General features: G+C 39.4%; 1 protein-coding gene and 1 non-coding gene across 2 annotated transcripts; one reads left to right on the top strand and one right to left on the bottom strand.

Moving 5' to 3' along the window:
* Positions 1 to 1,912: 1,912 nt before the first annotated feature.
* Trnan-guu (transfer RNA asparagine (anticodon GUU)) lies at positions 1,913 to 1,986 on the bottom strand. The gene has a single exon. It is a non-coding gene; the product is annotated as a tRNA-Asn (tRNA).
* A 1,639-nt stretch (positions 1,987 to 3,625) lies between these two features.
* Positions 3,626 to 4,910, top strand: LOC137261439 (heat shock protein hsp-16.2-like). The gene has a single exon (XM_067799186.1). It carries the CDS (start codon positions 3,900 to 3,902, stop codon positions 4,404 to 4,406), a length of 507 nt encoding a protein of 168 aa, XP_067655287.1. The 5' UTR covers positions 3,626 to 3,899; the 3' UTR covers positions 4,407 to 4,910.
* The last annotated feature ends 16,901 nt before the right edge of the window (positions 4,911 to 21,811 follow it).

Genomic DNA, 21,811 nt, shown 5'->3' with positions numbered 1-21,811 from the left:
CAGTTGAAACTGGAAGATACAATAAAATTAATTACAATGAGAGATTATGTTTATTTTGTAAATTGAATAACAAAAATCTTGTTGAAGATGAATTTCATGTACTCCTGAAGTGTGTATGCTTTTCAGATTTAAGATTAAGATATATTCAGAAATATTTGACTGATTTTAATCCAAATGCCAATTTTATTAATGTTATGAAAACAAGTAATGACTATGTTATAAAAGATGTTAGTATGTTTCTGTACTATGTACATCAGCGCACTAGAAATGCTTCTTTCAAAGAGCATGTGCACAAAATTCAACATCATATGCAAATGACTGTATGATGGGCCTGTGGCCTTTTACTGAATAAATTTGCCTGTGTGTCTGTCTGTGTGTTTGTCTGTCTGTCTGTCATCTACATTAGGTTTGCAAGTTCCCCAATGTTAGTAGAGAAATTCATCTCCAATGTAACCATATATATATATATACATAACATATAGCGAGTGCTTTATGTGAGTCTAAACTTTTGATGGGTAGTATAAAAACATGAGTTTTTTATGGATGACATCTTCTTTATTGTGAAGAGTCACAATGTTTCGAAGTATATTCATACTTCTTCATGAGGTGAATGAAACAATGGAGTACAATGAGCTATTTATGTACATGTAGGAACAACAACAGTATGACGAAGGAATCCAGTAGTTAATTGGTGGATGGACAGGAGTGGAAGCCAGGAGGGTTGTTCACCCAGGCATGATTGGTAAGACAAACAATAGGAAGCCAGATGGGGTGGGGTATAATGGCCAAGGGAAGCCAGATGGGGTGTGGTATAATGGACAAGGGAAGCCAGATGGGGTGTGGTATAATGGACAAGGGAAGCCAGATGGGGTGTGGTATAATGGACAAGGGAAGCCAGGGAGTGTTAATCCAGGCGTGGCTGATGTGGTAACAGTGGCGGCATGTAACAAGTAGTAAGAGACAAGTGGGAATGAGCTTTATTGGTAGTATGTACACATACTGTCTCCTGGCTTCCACTCCTGTCCATCCATCAGTTAACTACTGGCTTCCTTTGTCATACTGTTGTTCCTACATGTACATAAATACCTCGTACTCCATTGTTTCATTCACCACATGAAGAAGTATGAATATATTTCGAAACATTGTGACTCTTCACAATAAAGAAGTTGTCATCCATAAAAAACTCATGTCTTTATATGTATCATTTCTAAATGACATTCAAAGACTCTATGGGTAGTAGTTTTTAGTGAACCGTTATTGAATATATTTAAATATTTTATGATCCATCAAGGATGGATAAAGCTGTGGCAGTCCATCACCGAAGAGACTACTTACATATGTCACTGAAACAGGTGCAGACTCTGTATGAAACTGATTACCTTACATGTCTCTATGGATAACAACACCTCTGTATTCTTTGAAGGATGTTTCATAGCTAATTCTTGCTCTTCATCAGATGAACAAGGAAGAAGCAACAATGAGTTCTGAAACGACTTAAAAATGAATAAAAAAATATTGTTATCCATAACAAATTGTCATGAGTTCATGTTGTCCAGCTTCTAAATGCCTCTCAAGAACATCTTTATGGAGCTGTAAATGTGCTGTCATTAGTGCACATGAATCCAAAACTGTACCAGTTTGTTTTTTACACATTCATGGTCAATATTAATGTCATGTGTTGTATATAGTTTTGAAATGTTTTGGTTCCAACTTGTAACTCATAACCTTTAAATTAAAATAAAAAAATATGAATACAATGTTAGTTTTCATCATATTGTCTTAAACTGTTCACATAGGACTGTTCATAATTTACAGGTACATAAATTGTAGTGTGAGAGATGATAAGTCTGAATAAGTGAAATGATATTAGTTTAGAACGTGTGTAATGACATTTTCAGAAAAAAGTTTTCAACGTCCCTGGGTGGGCTCGAACCACCAACCTTTCGGTTAACAGCCGAACGCGCTAACCGATTGCGCCACAGAGACGCGGCACCATGTAACGTGTTCGTTATCACCCGCCTCGTTCGTTATCACTCGCATCTTTCCGGAAGCAGCACATGTGCTCTCCCTGAATGTTGGACACAAATATTTGTTTCCAAGGCAACCTGTACACGAACGTAGGGAGACTTCAAAGTTGCCAGTGAGGCAACTTTCTCTATCATTTGCCGTTGACAAACATACATGACAACCTGTTTAGTGAGGAAGAGATGATCTTTACCGGGTAACTCGAGTGAAAGCTTTTGAAAAAAATCCATGCGTTCCCGCTCAACCTTGTTTAGGTATAAGTAGTATGTGAACTTCTTGGATCAGCCCCTGCTCCCTGTGCCGTGATGGACACAAGAGTGGGCAGCTTTCCGCATTGTCACAAGCCATGAGTTTAGAAACTCCAATAATTTTAGCCAACAACTTCCAAGACTCAACATCATGGTTTATTCCACCAGCAGTTACAGCGTGGTATAATATTCGCTTAGTTGTTAGACAATGCTGTTGCATTACTTAAATCTTGAGAGAAAATAGTGAACCTAAATATTATTCATATGGAATAAGGAAGTTGAATGCTTTCCACACAAGATTAAGATATATGATGATTACAAGTAAATGTGACTTTTTTCGAATAGATATGAAAAAATGACACATCATGTTAACGTGGCTATGGATATGAGAATGTTTTTCATACTTCCTTGAATGGGAGAGGGCTTTTGTAAGTAAAAACGTTTGTGACCAACCCATTTCTTAAACGAATAAAATATGATTCAATCAAAAAGACAATCACACCCCTGGGTGACAAACCTGTTTTCTTTTTATTTTAGTTATTTTATTGTGAAAAATCAATTTTGAGAAGACGTTACTTCTCACTAACGAACCTGTTTCAGGCTCATCCTAATCTACTCACTAGACATTATACCCGAAGGTGTTAGCCTAATACACCTTCCCGTTCTGTGTCTGTCAAATGGGTGTCTGTCAGTTGGGAGATAACCCTTTCAAAAACTTGAAATTTCGAGGATTTACTCGTTGCTTCAATCATTTTTGTTGTACCTCCGGGGTGCGCAACCTCCCTTTTGTCTTGAATTTGACAATGAAAAGTACACTCCCCACCCCCACCCCCACCCCCACCCCACGTTCTCATAAAGCTGTATACATCCGCTCCTGTGACGGACACACCTCCTTTCTAAATTCCTACGAAGATGCGGGAGATAATGTAGTCCGAGCAACAATAAAAATTATTGAAGTAAATGCTCAAAATCTAAAGCTTTAGACAGAAACTTGAAAATTAGAGAATATACTCGAAGCAACTAGTAAATACCTGAAATTACCACGTTTTTGTCAGAAACTTGAAGTAACGAGCAAATACTCAGAGCAACGAGAAAGTAATCGAAGCAACGAAAATAAATAATCAAAGTAACGAGAAAATATCTAAAGGAACGAGAAAATTCTTGAAATTTCAGGTTTTTGAAAGAAATTTGAAGCAACCACTAAATACTCGAAGCAACAAGAAAGTCATCGAAACAACGAAAATATATTTGCAGTAACGAGAAAATACTCGAAGGTACGAGAAAATACTCGAAGCAACAAGCAACAAGTTTCAGGCCGGCCTCGTTTTCGAGTGACCGGGTTTCGAATTTGCTGGAATAATCTATTATATGGTCTCTGCTGGAACACATAAACACAACCAGACTCGATTCGTGAACGCAGGTTCTCAAAAGAAAAGGCTCCGCTGGTGTATTCATTTAGTGTTGAAAGCAGATATCACAGGTAGAATGTGCGTTCAACTTTTGTGTCACGCACGCGTGTTGTGAGAATAGCCTCGAGAGTTCTCGAACTTGACCCTCGATGATATAAATACTGCGCTTCCGCATTGGGAGCGTCAGTCAACAAACCAGCCACCCGCGAGCAGCATCATGTCTCTCGAACGGACTCTCATTCCAGCTCTTCTCGACTTCAACTACTTCGATGACATCTTCGAGGAAGCTCAGCGAGAAGTTGCAAAGATGCATCAAGACATGCGATCAGCTATGCTTCGAATTACACCACCCGACCAGCTGATGATAGGCAATAACTCGCACACACAGAGAGTCGAGGCATTTAGGAACACTCTCTCTACTAACGAGGACGGCAGTCAAGAATTTCGTATGAAGCTGGACGTCAGTACATTTAAACCAGAAGAAATCATAGTGAAGACTGACGGAAAGGAAATCTCGATCGAAGCTAAACACGAGGAAAAGAGCGACACTTCGCGAGTATTTCATCAATTTTCCCGCCGTTACACCCTTCCCGAGGGCACCGATGCGGGCGCACTTGTCTCGACATTATCAAAAGATGGAGTGCTGACGGTCAAAGCCCCTGTTACTGCCGGCAACGCTATTGAGGGACAAACTGTTCAGAAACCAGCCATCGACAGCCAGTGAACATCCTTTGAACATTTTGCGGACATTATTTGTGCTCACATTGTAACAATGCTTTAGTAAGATACTTCCAGTTTGGTAAGCCATAATGCAATATTCACACTTTGTGGTTGCGATCATTTAGCATTTTTGCCTGTTAAAAACATACCCCCTTTCTGTATAAAGCACGGATGAAAACTGCTTGCTTATTGCCCTAGACAGTTCGTGTCAGTTTGTCGGTGAAATGAAAATGAAAGCTTGTTTAAATGTTAGATGGTAGTCATTGTCACTGATGTTGTTATTATTAATTTCACAAGTATGATTGTTGTTTACAAAGACATTGTTCATTGCTAGTTTCAGTTATTAGAGTTCATACCCAGTTGACATTGTTATGTTAGTCCTGGACTAGGAAATCCACACTGATGTAGTAGATCTACTTTATTTGGAATATTGTGCAAGTTGATATCATTAAAGTTTATTTGATTGGGATATTGGTAATGGCATACGTTCACAATAAATGTTTTGGACCAGACATTGATTGCTTTTCATTGATATGAACATGTTCTTCAATGTGATAGCTTAGTGGATGAGGTGCTGGCTGACAGATCAAAGATCCTAGATTTCATTCCCACATGGGTTCTGTATGATATTCAGAGCGGTGGGGTGGCCTAGCTATAGTGCTGAAAGTGCTCGCTGTTCACCTCGAGGTCCTGGGTTCGATTCCTCACATGGGTAGAATGTTTGAAGCCTATTTCTAGTGTCCCCCGCCATGATATTGCTGGAAATATTGCTGAAAGCGGTGTAAAACGTAACTCATTCCCTGTGAAATTTAGTATTGATGTATTCTCGGTGATTGCTTGGCGTTGTAGCCGAAGGCCAGGATTGTTGTGTGGTTGTATGAGTTACAAGATATTGTATAATCTGTCCGCAATATTCCAGCTATATGATTGTTTGTAAACAATCGAGTGTGGACCAGCATCGATATACGCAACTAGGATACGATGACATTTATCACCCAAGTCCGCGAACCTGCATGACCACCAGATCCAGTTCGTCGCCTTTTAAGACCAATATGGGCCGCTAAAGATACATTCTAACCCGAATCTTCACGGGTCCAAATGTCCTTTCTCTGAGAGTGATCTCAACAAAGAAACAAACAAACTAAACGTTTGTGGTGTCAGTAAGATTAAGTACAAGGGAATGAAGCAGCTTGTTGTTGCTATGGTAACAGAAAATGGGGTTGTAGCCCAAATGGGGTTGCGCAGCTCAGAGAATATAACCAGTCTTTTTGTATGTGAGTGAAGCTTCGCATATGTACGAAGACTTGTCATATACTCTATGCTGCGCAACCGCGTTTGTGGTACAGTTTGCTTGTGCCCCAACAAGCAATGTGAACAGTCGTAAATGCAGACCGATAGTATTACATAGTGTCAGCAGTACTCGCACAACGGAGAGACAAGTGCACTTGATTGGGAGTGTTGCATTGTAACTGGCCCGATGCGGTATTTTGAAGTGACACAGTAGCTTTATGGTGTTATCAAATTCACATACGTTATGGTCGTGGCGATGAATGGCACTTACAAGATTGGAGTTACCTCCCCTACACCACAGTCTTATCCTCACTATGGCCTTTCAGAAAAAAGTGCCTTTAGTCCAGGAGGAGAATTTCAAAAGGGGCATAAAAATAGGATTTCGTAGCCTCCCAAGTACTGATTTGGTTTGACACTATTTTCAGTTAGTATGATGTCTTGGGCTCATGAAAAGGTCTGTAATACTCTCAGATTGTAGTATCAATTTGTTTTCATAGGCCATTTTATGTGATGGGGGTCTGTGTTCATTTTCATGACATTTGGTTTCCTGCCCGACAACATCTCAAAGTTAATCATGGATAGTTTTACTACTATCAATCTGATCACTTTCATTTTGACTTTAGTGTATTGGCAAAGGATTTATAGTTACATATTTTTGCTTTTGAAAATAATCAAAATGGCCGCTATTTTGCCCGTCATCTTGAATTGTGTCTTGCCTTCTCGGCAGTTAAGTTTACATAAAAATTAACACCGAATGTGTCCATTTACATCCAATGTTGATACTTTTGATGTTTTTTTACACTTGTCTCTTCTAGAGTGGTGGCTTGGGCACAAAACAAGTAATTTTGTATGGTCATGTCGTGGTAATATAATGTTTTACAGCTTATTCTTTGAGACAGGGGATTTTATATATGTTTAGCGATTCTCCGACTTTTCATGGAAATGTGTGGTGGTGATTTATGTATTGAAAGTTTACAATATTCTTGCAATTAGAATCAGTTGTTTTTGTTTCCTGTTTACTTCTAGAGTGACAGCACGTTATATGGAATTGTTTCATATTACCCAGAATTCAAAATGGGTGCCAAGATGACGGCCATTGTAGTTTTACTACTTATGCATAGAAGAGGACTAAGTTTGTACTGATATGTAAACAAACAATTAATTTGATGTCAAATACTTTACACAGTATCGAAAAAGAACAAAACTGCAATGGTATGGTTTATGAAAGCGTCATTTGCCTAAAATAGTTGATGAAATAACATCATCCAAAGTGTTAGAAAACTATGCTTCAAGACCGAGAACTGCGTCTAAGCTCTGCCTGTACAGGGTCGGGGAAGCAGGGTACAACTTCCCCCTATAATTTTTTACAGCTTACTTTCTGTGCATAAACGTATTGATATAACACTCTTTTAATGTTGTTAGGGCTCCCTTGATTGAGAAATGATAACTTCGGCCTTGTAGCTATTCAAAGTGGTCTATCACATAACTCTTAATTACTTTTGATACATTCAGAAGCTTACAATTAACTCTTCTCTTCACTTTCTTTCATATCATATGTTACATCATGTCAGAATTGGGCTCATCTACAAGCTAAAGCTGTTCGGGCAACAATCATTTGCCATACAAAAAGACATGTCTCTGTGCACCTTAAATCAGTTCATCTGCATTGACATAGGTCTCTCTGCTGGCATGCTACCCTTTGGTTCTACTCGGCATCAGTTCAACCAATCCGCGGGGATCTCTCGACATCAGAAAAGGGATAAGCTGACCATCACACACGCTCCAACCAGGACCAACTGGTGAAGGAATCTTCATGATTAGTTGTATCCACACATGCACATTGTGGTTACCTCGCTCAATAAGACGTTTTATACTGCTGGATGTTGGTGGGATTTTTTGTCAATACTTCATCTACAAGTTTTTCTTGAGTATTTGGTACATACATTGCATTAGAAACCTGTCCACAAGATGTAAAGACGTGTTTCGTGAACATTTTGACCCATTTGTTGTGTGGAGCTTCTCATCCCTGGGCTTTATAGACTTTTTAGGAATCAATGTAGAAGAGATTTTCAGTTTCAGGTTCAAAGAGGACCAAAAGTTTGTCTTGGAAGAGTTCCGCTGACTACATATGATATTAATCCTTTTGCTCTGTTCAACATGCACGAAGCTGTGAATTATTATATCCTTTGAGACAACAACTCCACTTGCAATGTTCATAAGATACAGACATGACACGTCATTCATTTGGAAGACTGAATAGATTTTCCCATCAATCCTGATTAGCACATTGACATTTCTAGTGTTTCTTTTACAATGGCTCATTCAGATGGAAACATCAAGAAAAAACATCAAATGCGGCTTATAAGAGGAACTTCAAACAGGAGTGTTTGGTTCTACATTGCCTACTACCAGAGGAGAGAATGCTGGCTCTTCATATAGTTAATGGCATGGCAAAATTGCAAATGTGCAGAAAGGGAACTGCTTCAAAATTTGGAGACTTGGATGATGCATTGAGATAAATTCGGAATAGAACTGACTGCATTAGAGCTGATGCTGTTTGGGACAGGTATGCCAGGCAAGAGTCGGTCGAAGTAGGGGAGTGAATCAAAGGTGATCGTCAACGGCACAAGAAGTCAAGATTGTTGGTAAAAACACACCACTACCAAGACATTGGGACAAATGAGCGGTCCTCTCAACAAGTCTAGTCTTGTCGCACATACGAACGAACGATGGAGTTCTGTTGGTCCAGTCATGCTACTTGTTGGTAGGCCCGAGGCACGCCAAGGTACATTTGTAGTTCTTAGGACGTCCTGACCTGTCTTAACAATAACTGTAAAAAGAGATTGAACGGGATAGAACGTGTAATGAGTATACAAATTACAATGCTCGTTTGATCGTAAACAGCTGTCAGTATGTCTATCTCATCTGTGCCCAATCCCCAGACAGTTGGTATTACGTATTGACTGGGAAGAAATGCGCCTTCACCCCATATGAACAACGTTTTCAAGCAGTTCAAACCCGTCTTTAGTCAGTTTATATCCGTTCTGGATCAGACCTACCACATTCTTAACATGCACTACCCAGCTCGAACTCTTTCTTAACTCAACCAGCTCGTATTCAGACACCTCTTCCCGTTCGCACTACATTCTCACTCTGATTCTAGCGTGTGCAGTGGTAATAGCAGACATGTCCTGGTTTCATTTCTGTAAGTACCCAGCCCATTCTATTTCCGTTATTAGTGTCAAGATGGAAACATCGACATCACCATGCCTCCACAGAAACATGAGGGTGGACCAAGTAAGACGTCTTATTTAATGAAGGGGTGATGCGATTCTCAAGAAATTGTGGGACTCATGATCACCAAGTCGGAGATCCTTAGTCAGTTGATGAAATGTTTCACAGCTGTTCCCCTCTCAGGTTAAAGACGGTTTCTCACCCAACAAGTACTTGTTCGTTTCCTCCTTTATTGCTCGACCAACCCATTGTATTCTTGCTCTGGTTCCAATACAAATTCCAGCAAATAAGCATTCAGCATGTTGACAGCTGCAAATTTGTTCGTGTTTCACAGGCAGAATTTTTATCCCAAATGGAGAACATGTTAAAAATGCATATCTGTATACCTTACCGTGTCATATCGTAATGTACACAGTGTTGGCATAGTAAGAACTGTGTGAGACCTACATAGACGCAGAACGAGTAGAACTTGATGAGAATCTGTTGCGCTCTTTCAGAACCGAGTAGAAATGCACTACAAGCTTCCTAAGAACAATTCATGTGGTTTTGAGAATATTTGCACGGAATACCAAAGTAACTAAGAACATAATGCGGTCGAGTTTCGTCTGTCTGCGAACGGAGTTGACCTGGTGGATTCTGTGTACAAACATGTTGCAACTGATGTCCAACTATATTATGTCTGCACACATCCCCATTAAGCTTGAAGTATGGAGATTCCGTCCGTCACTGTCCCAAATAAAATCTTCATTACACCTGTCAGCGTCTTATTAACACACTTCGGAAACAGATCAAAACACTTCAGTGTAACATGAGACAATGTCAGAGAATGCCCCCAAATTGTATACGCATACAACGCAGCCGTCAAATTCCAACGTCCATAATAGCTTGGTGAGTGAGTGAGTGAAGCGTTTTGACAATTAGTGTAGGTTCGATCCCCCAAAGTGTTAGTTTCAAAGCCATTCTCAAGGATTCTCACTTTTAGTGAAGTCCTACATTATTATGTCCTCATTTTGTGCAGTTGATCCAGTCTACCGAATATGCCCTTCTCCGAAACAAGACACAAGAAAGGTCATTAAAACATCGGAATTTCACAAGAATATCTATAAATTTTAAGGGAATAAATCGGAATTTAATACAGTTATATAACATGTATAAATTGATATGTTCTATTGTCTGCAAGAAAGGTCATTAAAACATCGCAATTTCAAGAATATCTTTAAGTCGGAAATTTGATACAATTATATAAAATATGTATTAATTTATGTGTTCTGTTGTTTGCAACCAGATCTTAATACACGCATATGCAATGTGCGATTATTCAAAACCAGGTTTAATCCATAAATGTACAATCTACGATCATTTAGATGCAAATCTGAATAAACACATGTACAATCTACGATTATGTAAAACCAGATCTAAATCCACAAATGTTTAACCTACAGTATACGATGACTGGAAGATGCATCCACACCATGACTTGTATCCACGTGACAGCTGATTCAGCAAAAGAACATGTAGCTAAAAATGTAGCCAAGAGGTATTCTAAACACTGGCTAGTAAATATAACATCTTATCATCTGGACAAAATAGCTGACTAGGAGCAAGAATTAACTCTGAAACGTCGTATGAAGAATGAAAAAGAAGTACTGTTATCAATAAAACGTGTCGTGTGTTTAAAGTTATATTGTTGTTGTTTTTAGAATATCTCAAACCTGGGAGTGTACTTTGTAAGTTACCTGGGTGTCAATATTGTTGTTTCAAATGCATATTCCTTTAACGTCAAATTCATCCGTATCGAGAGATTTAATTCATTAAAAATGTATTATCCTACTAGATGTGGTTTGGGTGTTCCAGTGGTGTAGTGGTGGATGTAGTTGTGTCGTAATTAGTGGTGGCTTAGTTGCGTCCCATGTTGTGTCGGAGGCTGTGGTGTATGTATGTAGTGGTGCATGTGGTGGTGGTGCCCCATGTATTGGTGGATGTTGTTGTGTACCCATGTAATGCCGGTGGTGGTGCACCATGTATTGGTGAGTGTGAATGTGGTGTCTCATGTACATGTATGGTGGTGTCCGATGTTGAGACTTCTCACTTCACACAAAAAGTAAATCAGACATAGTGAAATTAATTTTTCGATTTAATTTATCTTGCCAATTGAAATTTGAAGTCTTAGAATTTTATTCAAGTTAGGATAAAAGTTATTTAACAAACGATCGTAGATTCAAACATTTAATACTGGTTTGTATTGCAAGGGGTTAAGCGCAGCAGTTAGATCAGTTAAATAAGAGCACGTGCGGTACGTGATGACCGTTAGCTTAGACCAACCCAACTTCTTCTCGGAGTTTTATTTAATGTGCATACCCCCTTGTAACACAAACAAAGAGAGTGATTTGAAATTACGATCGTTTGTTAAACAACTTTCATACTAAGATGAATAAAATTCTGAGAATCAAATGTCCAATTGGCAAGGTAAAATTACAAGAATTTGCAATCTTAATTTCACTTATTCGATTTACTTTTTGTTTAAAGAGACATTCATCGGTACGTTTTCATGGCAAACAGACTGTAACCGCATAATAACACGAGTGAGTCACGAATGCGATGAGCAGTGATAAGCACATCACAGTTCACAACATTCCCACCCACGGACGACAGTTTGTTTCAATCCATTTGTATTGAATGATCCATACACCGATGTCACTTGGGGTTCAACTTGTAATTGTAAATTTACACTGTATTGTATTAGCAGTTGATTATGTTTTAATCATATTGTCTTACATAAATAAGTCTGTAATTAATGAGAGAAGTTTTTGTTTCGTTTTGTTTAAAACAAGAATATTACCAGGTCTTTCTTGGCTCACGCTAAATCGGAAAACATGTCTCTGTGCAAACACTTGTGATTGGGGTGTTTTCAATAGCTTTAACCCTTTGTTTCGGGTTCGGCGACTGGGATTAGCTTACGTAAGGCTGGTTTGCCCTTTGTCATTTCCAGGTTCGGTGAGCGACCGCTTGGAGTCTGCGCACCAACTCACAATGATGTGAAATATTCGTCGTGGGGACAGAAAGTCTTGAGATCCGGTAGAGGTAGGACGAATTCAAGTATTCTTCGAAAGGGCGACAGAGGACCAGACAGGCAGGTGTGTTATATATTTTGAAGAATGAATGAATGAATGTTTGTTTAAGATACAGTGCGCACTGATTCTCTCATAGTATACAGCCATATAGATGGGAAAGGTTGATACTGGTGTCTGCATGTAAACGGAGTGGTAGTGTAGCCTAGTTTTCAAGTGTTGGTACGCCACGGTCAGTGCCAGTGTTCGAGTCCCCACTTACATACTATGGCTCACGCCAACTTCTGAGGCCCGTCGTTGGAATATCGCCAAAGCGGCATAAACCCACACTTACTCGCTGTTGTTAAACCAATCTACATACGCGAGAAATGTGATTCCTGATGCTTATGCATGACCCATTTCTTTCAGACGCAGGAACCCTGGCACATTCTGGATTTGGTGTTGTGTCCCTCTAAACCCTTCCACCTGGACTTTAGTACACTGGCTTTCCCAGGGACCGATGGGATGAGCTTTTGTCTCATGGTGGTTCCATAGTACGTCCGCTCTCCGCGTAGCCCCTCGCCGACTGTACATGGAGTAGGTTCGGTGTTAGGGCCTGATTGTACAGTCAGGATGGTTGTTACAGCAACCCAGCTAGTTTAGGGGTGGCACACTCTGTGGCCCCAGTCTTTTCAGCATCCCCAGTAGTCACAATGCTGACTGCACTTGACTAGTAGATATAGGTGGTAGTGTAGATAGGGCCCCCTTCGTGCATGCCCTGTACGATGCTATCTATAGATGGCATAACTTAGTGATAACCCACCATTCCATCCTTCAGTAGGTAGCTCGAGACAAAGCAAGTCCCGGATGGTCACTCTGAGAGTCAGTGTACTGGACGACTGCGCGGCCACCTGCTGGTAAAGTATTTCAATATTTCAATTTGATATTTAGATTAAATTTTGTTTTCACACCCCGACATATTTGTTTTGCATTTAAATCTATGGTGATCGTCGAATAACCGAATGGTTAAAGCGTTCGCTCATGATGCTCCAAACAACCCTAATTCGGTTTCCCATATGGGAATGATGTGTGAAACATATATTTGTTGTTGCTCACCGTGATATAGCTGGCTTATTGCTAAAAGCGGTTTAAAAAGTACACTCACACAGTCATAATCTGTGTGGGAAGCATGAATTATGTAGAATGTTCATTGCCTTTTTAGTAGAACCGTCACTTACGCAAGCAACTGTTTCTTTCAAACTCTCTTTTGAAGAAAACATAAAATGCAATGCAACCTTGTTTACCATGATTTTTTAACGTGTAGGCATGTAACTTTCATTTATAGACACAGTATGTACCAATGATTTAAAATATATTCACTTTGCTAGTAGGAGCAGGGATAACATGATGCCATGAGCAAGTTACAACTTGTGTTTCAGGTTACAGCGTTTGTCTCTCAAAAACGGGCACCTGTGGCGAGCCACCTCCTCGTGGTGGGTGCTGGGTAACGCCAAGAGCTCGCCGACATCCCCGTAGTGGACCCGGGAGGATATTTGGTCCACCAACCCGTTTGCCGTGGGTTGCAGCCCTGTGTCGGCGGAGGAGGGGATCCTGGTGGTTGAGAGCAATAGGAGCTTGCAACCGTGTTCCTGTTGCTCAATACACCACTTCGGCCCTGACTTCGCCTAGACGGGTGGTCGAATAGGCCCGGTTCGACCAATCGGCTGGTCATGCCAAGCCCTGTGCATGGGGCATTATTATATTTATCAATGCACATATATCATTTGGAATCGTTGTAAATTTGGACTTGACTATATAATCTAAAACATTTTGAATTTGAAGTATGTTGTTCTGTAATTTGCCTAGAGTCCTATGCCAGAAGGCGGTGGCTCATGGGCCAATCTGGTAGAATTATTAATCTCTTAATTCTTCTGCTGGAGTATATCATCCGGGTATCCTTGGTGCTGCAAGCTGGAGGCCCGCTTGCTTTAGCATTGTCCTTGTGATACTCCATGGTGGGTGGGGAGCTCGGATGATGAATCATATGACACCAATCATGGCTTATGAAATACCCCCCAAAAAAACCAAACGTCCACTTGAAATTGATCCCGTTGATACTTCTCATAGACCGTCTCTATCGATTGAGTATTGGCCACGTTTCCTCGTTATTGAGACTCCGGACAAGACACCATTGAAGTTGAACCCTTTCGCAGTATCTAAGGGCATTCAAGGTATTGCTGGGGATGTCAAGAACATTAGACGCTTGCGTTCGGGTGCATTACTAATAGAGTGTGGCAAGAAACAGCAGACAACCAATCTGATGAACATTGAATCTTTTGTGGGCATTCCGGTCACGGTCTCTGCTCACAAGACCTTGAACACAAGTAAAGGTATCGTCAGAGATCGTGATCGGTTGTTTGCTGACATGTCCGAGCTTGATATAGCATGCGAAATGAAGGATCAAGGTGTGCTGTATGTGAAGCGCTTTTCCACCCGAAAAAACAATGAAACAATCCAAACAAATACCTATCTGTTTTCTTTTTCATTGCCAAATGCTCCCAAATCAGTAAAGGCGGGTTACTGCAATATCCAAGTTGAAACCTACATCCCCAACCCGCTCAGGTGTTTTAAATGTCAGAAATATGGACACGGTGTATCTACCTGCACATTGTCTGTTGTGTGTGCTCACTGTGGTGAGAAGACACACACAACAGAAGATTGTGACAGTGACTTTAAAAAATGCACTAACTGCTCTGGCGACCATTCATCTTCGTCTAAACAGTGTCCAATATGGAAAGAGCAAATGGCGATTAACAAAATAAAGTTCACCCAAAATATCTCTTTTTCTGAGGCAAAGAAACTGGTGAAGAGATCTGACCTTCTAGAAAGTTATGCTACAGTAGCAAAATCATCATCTGAATCCAACTCTAAAATAACAAAATCATCCACAGGATGCCAAACTACCTTGACTTGGGTCAGTTCCGACTCCCCTCAGGTTTTATACCCTGCTATATCATCCCAGACTGAGGAATCACTTCCTACTACATCAAAGTCCTCTGATCATAAGTCATCTTCACAGTCACGCTCTGAGTCTCATTCAACAGCTGATAGACAACAAATTGTTAAAACTAAACCCAAACCTAAGTCTGATGCTTCAAAGCAACAAAGTGGCAGAGCTCCTAAGGGGTCACAAAATAAAATTCAATTGTTTAATAAATATGGGTCTCTTGAAGATATGGACGTTTCTGAAAACGTCCATTCTAGGGCACATAGCTTGTCGCCCTCCAAAAGAGTGCGGGGTAGATCCCCAAAAAATCCCCCCAAAAGATAGTTTATTCCAACAATATTGTACAATGGAACTGCAGAGGTTTGAGGACTAATTTACATGAATTACAGCTATTAGTCCAAGATTTCACACCTTCAGCGTTATGTCTCCAAGAGACATATTTAAAACAAACAGATGCATTTGACCTTCGCCATTTTAATGCATATCATTCTTTTTCACCTCCGGGTGATAGAGCCACTGGCGGGTCATCCGTTCTAGTCAGACAAAACGTTATTCAAAGCCCTGTATCACTTAATACTAATATGCAGGCTGTTGCTGTGAGAATTACTTTACATGTAGCGTTTACGCTATGCTCGCTGTATATTTCGCCGTCTTCGACGTTTGCCAAAACTGATCTGCAAGCTCTCTATGACCAACTCCCGAAGCCCTGTATTATAATGGGAGATTTAAATGGGCACAACCCTCTCTGGGGTAGTGTAAATATAAACGCTAAAGGTAAGTTGTTGGAGGACTTCTGTTCTGACAACGATTTATGTATTTATAATGATGGCTCCAATACGTATTTACACCCTGGGACAGGGACCTATTCTGCTCTTGACCTGTCACTCACAAATTCAGAACTACTTAATGAATTCGAATGGTCAGTCCATGATGACCTCTGTGGAAGTGACCATTTTCCTACTATATTAAAAGCTGTAACCCCATCCGATGTTCCTCCATCATCAAGACGGAATTTTAAAGAGGCTAACTGGACTTTATATGAAACACTGTGTGCTGAAAAGCTTAAACCTGAACGTTTTACTGACGTTCCTGATGCTATTAAATGTTTTTCTGATGAATTGAACTCCATAGCTGATGAGTGTATACCAGAGTCCTCTGCAGTTCCACACATAAGAAAACCATGGTTCAACGATGAATGCAAACAAGCTAGGAAGGCAAGGAAAAAAGCAGAACATTATTTCCGTCGCCATCCTATGGTGCATAATTTGAATGAATTTAAATTTTTAAATGCTAAAGCACGGCGTACTTTTAAACAGAACAAACGCCAATCTTGGCAAAATTATGTATCTAAAATAAATTCTCGGACACCCATGTCCAAGGTATCGAATATGGTCCAGAAAATTAAAGGTAAAGGTACTAAATCTACTGTCAATCATCTTAAACATGGAGATCAAGTACTTACCGATAAATCAGATATCGCAAATAAACTGGGTGAAACCCTTGCTAAACACTCTTCCTCTTCTAATTATTTACCTAAATTCCAGCAGTATCAAAAACAACAAGAAAAGAAAACTATTAATTTCAACTCAGATAATGGGGAAGATTATAATGAAACTTTTTCTATTCATGAGCTCCATACTGCTCTTGATCAAGCTCATGATACTGCTACAGGAGCTGATAACATACATTATCAACTCCTGAAGCACTTACCAGAATCCTGCCTAGAAACTCTCCTAAATATTTTTGATGATATTTGGACATCGGGTAACTTTCCTTCATCATGGCGTGACGCCATAGTAGTACCCATACCTAAACCTGGACGTGATCATACCGATCCATCCAATTATCGTCCGATTTCGTTAACTAGCTGTGTTTGCAAGACCATGGAACGCATGATAAATAATCGACTTGTTTGGTACTTGGAAACAAATAACCTTATAACTGATATACAGTGTGGTTTCCGTAAAAACAGAAGTACTGTCGATCACTTAGTGCGACTGGAATCATTTGTTAAAAATGCACTGATTAATAATCAACATGCTGTGTCTATCTTTTTTGATCTTGAGAAGGCATATGACACAACCTGGAAATATGGTATTTTAAGAGATTTACATGACTTCGGCTTGCGAGGTCGTTTGCCTCAATTTATTGCCAACTTTTTAAATAACAGACAGTTTCAAGTTCGAGTGGGTTCTACCCTGTCTGATCATTACAATCAGGATCAGGGTGTTCCACAAGGCAGTATTCTGTCTGTCACACTTTTTAGCATCAAGATAAATAGTTTATCAAAAGTTTTAAACGATTCAATTGATGGATCGTTATTTGTGGATGATTTTAATATTTCTTGTCGTGGGAAAAATATGCATACCATTGAACGGCAACTGCAGCTTTGTTTAAACAAAATAAATAAATGGTGTCTTGAAAACGGCTTCAAATTTTCTAAATCGAAAACTAACTGCATACATTTTTGTCGTAGATATAAACCCCATAAAGATCCTGAACTGTCTCTAGATGGGACGCCCATTAAAGTTGTGAAGGAAGCCAAGTTCTTGGGTCTAATCTTTGATTCACATTTAACTTTTTTACCACATATTAAATCACTTAAAACTAAATGCCTGAAAGCACTTGACTTGTTGAAAGTTGTTTCAAATTCAAAATGGGGAGGGGATCAAGCTACCCTTCTCCATCTCTATCGATCACTAGTTCGTTCTAAACTTGATTATGGCTCAATCGTTTACGGGGGAGCCTGCAAAAGCAATCTTAAACTTCTTGATCCTGTCCATCATGAAGGTCTGAGACTTTGTCTTGGATCTTTTAGAACTTCACCTATTGACAGTCTCTATGTTGAAGCTGATGAACCTTCTCTTGAGCAGCGCCGTATAAAGTTAGCTTTACAATACATTACTAAATTATACTCTAATCATTCTAACCCTGCATATAACTGTGTTTTCAATCCCCTTTATGAGGATTTATACAACAAAAAGTCTTCTCTTGTCCCGCCTCTGGGACATAGAATTACACCTTTTCTTTCTGCTGCTGGGATTCAGCTGGAAAACATAGCTCCCTCCCGTCTTCTTTCTTCTACTCCCTGGCAGTTGGTCAGGCCTCAAGTAGACCTAACATTGACCACATTTAAAAAATCAGAGACTAATGAATTACAATATAAGCAAAAATATAATCAATTAAAACATAAATATAGCAATTATAAATCCTTATTTACAGATGGGTCCAAGGATGGTGGCGCTGTGGCTTGTGCCACTGTCATTGGATCCAGAACAATATCTTCTAGATTACCAGTTAGTAGTTCTATTTTTACAGCTGAAGCTAACGCCATATTAACAGCTCTCAAATATATTCAAAGACACCCTAAACGTAAACAATATATAATCTATTCAGACTCTCTTTCTTGTCTCCAGGCGATTAAAAATTTATCATGTAAACATCCACTTTTAATTGACATTATTGAATTGTATAATAATCTTGCTACTGGCCAATACGACATCGTCTTCTGTTGGTTACCCAGCCATGTAGGCATTTCAGGGAACACAATGGCCGATCTTGCTGCCAAGGCAGCACTCAACAAATCTGTGACACCGCTTCTTATTCCCTACAGTGATTACAAAGCCACCATTAGATCTTACATCCGTGATCTGATACAAAAGAAGTGGGACACCCAAGTGGGTATAAATAAATTACATGAGATAAAACCTTACATTGGTTATACCCACTTGGGTTGTCAATCCAGATTTGAAGAGGTCATACTACGACGATGTCGTGTTGGCCACACTAGATATACTCATGCATACCTGTTGAAAGGTGAGGATCCTCGATTTTGCATCCCTTGTGATGAGAGAGTCACGGTCAAGCATATTCTGCTTGACTGTGTTGAATTCTCCATCACAAGGGATAAATATTTTACAGTTAAAACAATGAAGGATCTTTTTACCAACGTTAATTCTCATTTTATTATAGGTTTTTTAAAAGAAATTGATTTTTTGGGTGAATTTTGAATAGTATGTTTCTGTAAATAGATGTATTTTAATGATTGGTAGTTTGAATTAGTAACTTGAATTGTTGGTGGCTGTACCCTCAAAGGGGGTTGAAGTATTGTAAAATTATTGTCCTCCTGAGAGGGTACATAAGTCCACAAACATTCACAGTAAATTTAAGTCTGCCAGGTTTTTAATCGTAGTATTCATGTTGTTTTAATTTTGGCTAACCTTTCGTACAATCGCCAGCAGCTGAGGGGATGATGTAAATCCAACTAGGGTCCATGCAGGTAGCAAAGGTACTGTAAGTCCCCATGGTCCCTAGTGTGGTGATCTACCTTCAGTTGTTGGCGATCTATAGTCTGTTTTTATTATGTATTGTCTAAATAGTGCTATTAGTTTTAACTTTCCATACTAGTTTTACTTAAAACTGTGATATGCTAGTTGTTTTACTGTCCTCCGTTGACAGATTTTTCCATATGCATATATTTAATTTAAATGTTCTCGTCACGATATGGCTGAGATATTGCCGATGTGACGTTAAACATTAACTCACTCACTCACTCTCAAAAACATATATACTTTTGATGTTCATTATCTATGTAGTAAGTATCAGTGATATGAAACATTAACCTATTCGTTATTTTTACTGTTAGGACCATGGATACCATCGTCCTGGGGGCAGAATTGGAGTCTGAAGTCCCCCAGAGGCAGGACGACTGCCAAGAAGACATTCCATGGACAGAAGTGGACCAGGGACTCTTCGGAAGGGCGACAGAGGACCAGACAGGCAGGTGTTTCGAACTCTATTTGGAAGAAAATGTGTTTGTGCATCTTCATGAATGTTGCCAAGAAGACATTCCATGGACTGAAGTGGATTATGGACTCCTCTGGAGCAGGATGTGGATGTTTTCCAGTTCGTACATTTTGTAACAATGTACTGTGAGTGTCTACTACTGTAAACCCTCCAGTAGAATAGGTACCACTGCATACGTTGAGGGAAAACGGTTCCAGAGTGTTTTCTTTCTCAAACAATTTTTCATCTCTGGTTTTACTTGTCAGGCTTCAGTTACCTGTGACCTTGTTCAAATCTCAAATTTGAACAAATCTCAAATTTGAACAAGGCCAATTTAGACACACATTCTGCGGCAACAATTTCGATGTTTATGTTCAAGGATTTGGTACTGTTCCATGTTTGGAATGATGACATTGAAAAACGTAATCCGTACAACTGATCCAATTGTACTTGTTTGTTTTGTTGTTTTATTTTTGAAAGTTGTGAACTCCAGAAGAACTGTTTTTGTCCATGAAAATCGGGTGTGCCCGAGTTTATCGCTGTGTAGGAGTGCTTGTTTTTGCCATACACTGCCATACACCTGTGAAGACTACCAACACAGAAACACATCAAGAAACAAATCCAACATCAGTAGTATAATATCTACAAATCAGAACAATACAAAAGCCTATCAACATTACCAGATCACATCGCACAGACTTATAGTTCAATGTATGTACCAAACAATCCAGTGATGTCTGTAGATGAGACAAGACATTACATGAAAAGCTCATATTAACAGTCTAGAATATCATACTGAGCAAGTAAACTACCAAGTGCATGTTTGGAAAGAGTATCTGCAGCCAATCATATTCCTTCACCTGTCTGACATTATGTGTTTCTTGTCCAAATGATTTGTCTTTGTGCCTAGACTTTACAAAGGGATAAAAATAATGTAAGTGATACAGTACATGACAGTTACAGAGATTGCACTCTATGGCCTTACGACTGAGTTTAAGATAGTGCAGAAACCAATTTTGTAATTTTATTTGCCAAGTTTATAGTATACCGTTGTAAGGTAACTGAAACAAGGGGTAATTTTAGTATATTTGTAAGTGCGTCGACAATACAAAATATTAAACCCCCCCCCCCCCCCCCCAATCAACCCCAAATGAAAATGAAAACCACATGCCATTGACAATGACAGAATACAAGTATTGGATGTTTGAAACATGTGTACACATCTGCTCTGGTACGCTCTCTCTTGACTTCTTACAGGAGCATGTTACATCGTGAAATTTTAAATAAATAAATAGATAAATAGATAAATAAATAAATAAATAAATAAATAAATAAGGACACGCAACCTGAAAAATAAATATGACGGGAGATTTTGGTTAGCAGTCAATATACTAGGGGACGTAACTCCAGTTACTTTCGTACCCTGTTGACATGGTGGATCGTGCGTTTGAAGTGAAGTGATAGGTCACTGTGACCAATACAGATCTGGTTATTTCATTAACCACCTTGTTTGAAAGCCATGTTATCATACATTATACATAGTCATGTGGTTCGAAAAGAGGCAACAGGATGGAAATAACGTAAGTTGGATTTTACCACCGCTTTTACCACCAGTGCATTGATTGTGATTGTGGACATACCACAGAGGTTATTCAAGTCATATCTTACCACGTACATAGGAAGATGAGGAAGAAACTGGTGATTGGTGTGAAATAAAAATATTCTTCTTTCTCATTACTGCCCAACCCCAAAAATTCGACCCGACCCTAAGATTTATTTACTATCTATCTGTTACACTTGAGAAAATGCAACTCAGACTTTCAAAATGTGCACGAATCTTTCACACTTGTCAGTTTTGATTTTCCGTCGGAGAAATGGCGTAAATTGCCACAGAAATCAAGGGGTTTAAGACACATAATAAAATATAACAATAAAATCCTTGCACCCATATTTTGAAATAGTTATGAGAAACACTACGATTTTTTATGTGGCCTTACCTTAATAACTGAACATGACTTTGGACTGTTTCTCTGATTTCGGATGAGA

Source organism: Haliotis asinina, chromosome 14 (assembly GCF_037392515.1).
Source record: "Haliotis asinina isolate JCU_RB_2024 chromosome 14, JCU_Hal_asi_v2, whole genome shotgun sequence".
Lineage (NCBI taxonomy): Eukaryota > Metazoa > Mollusca > Gastropoda > Lepetellida > Haliotidae > Haliotis > Haliotis asinina.
The sequence above is the reverse complement of the archived record's forward strand: the minus strand, read 5'-3'. Positions and strand labels throughout refer to the sequence as shown.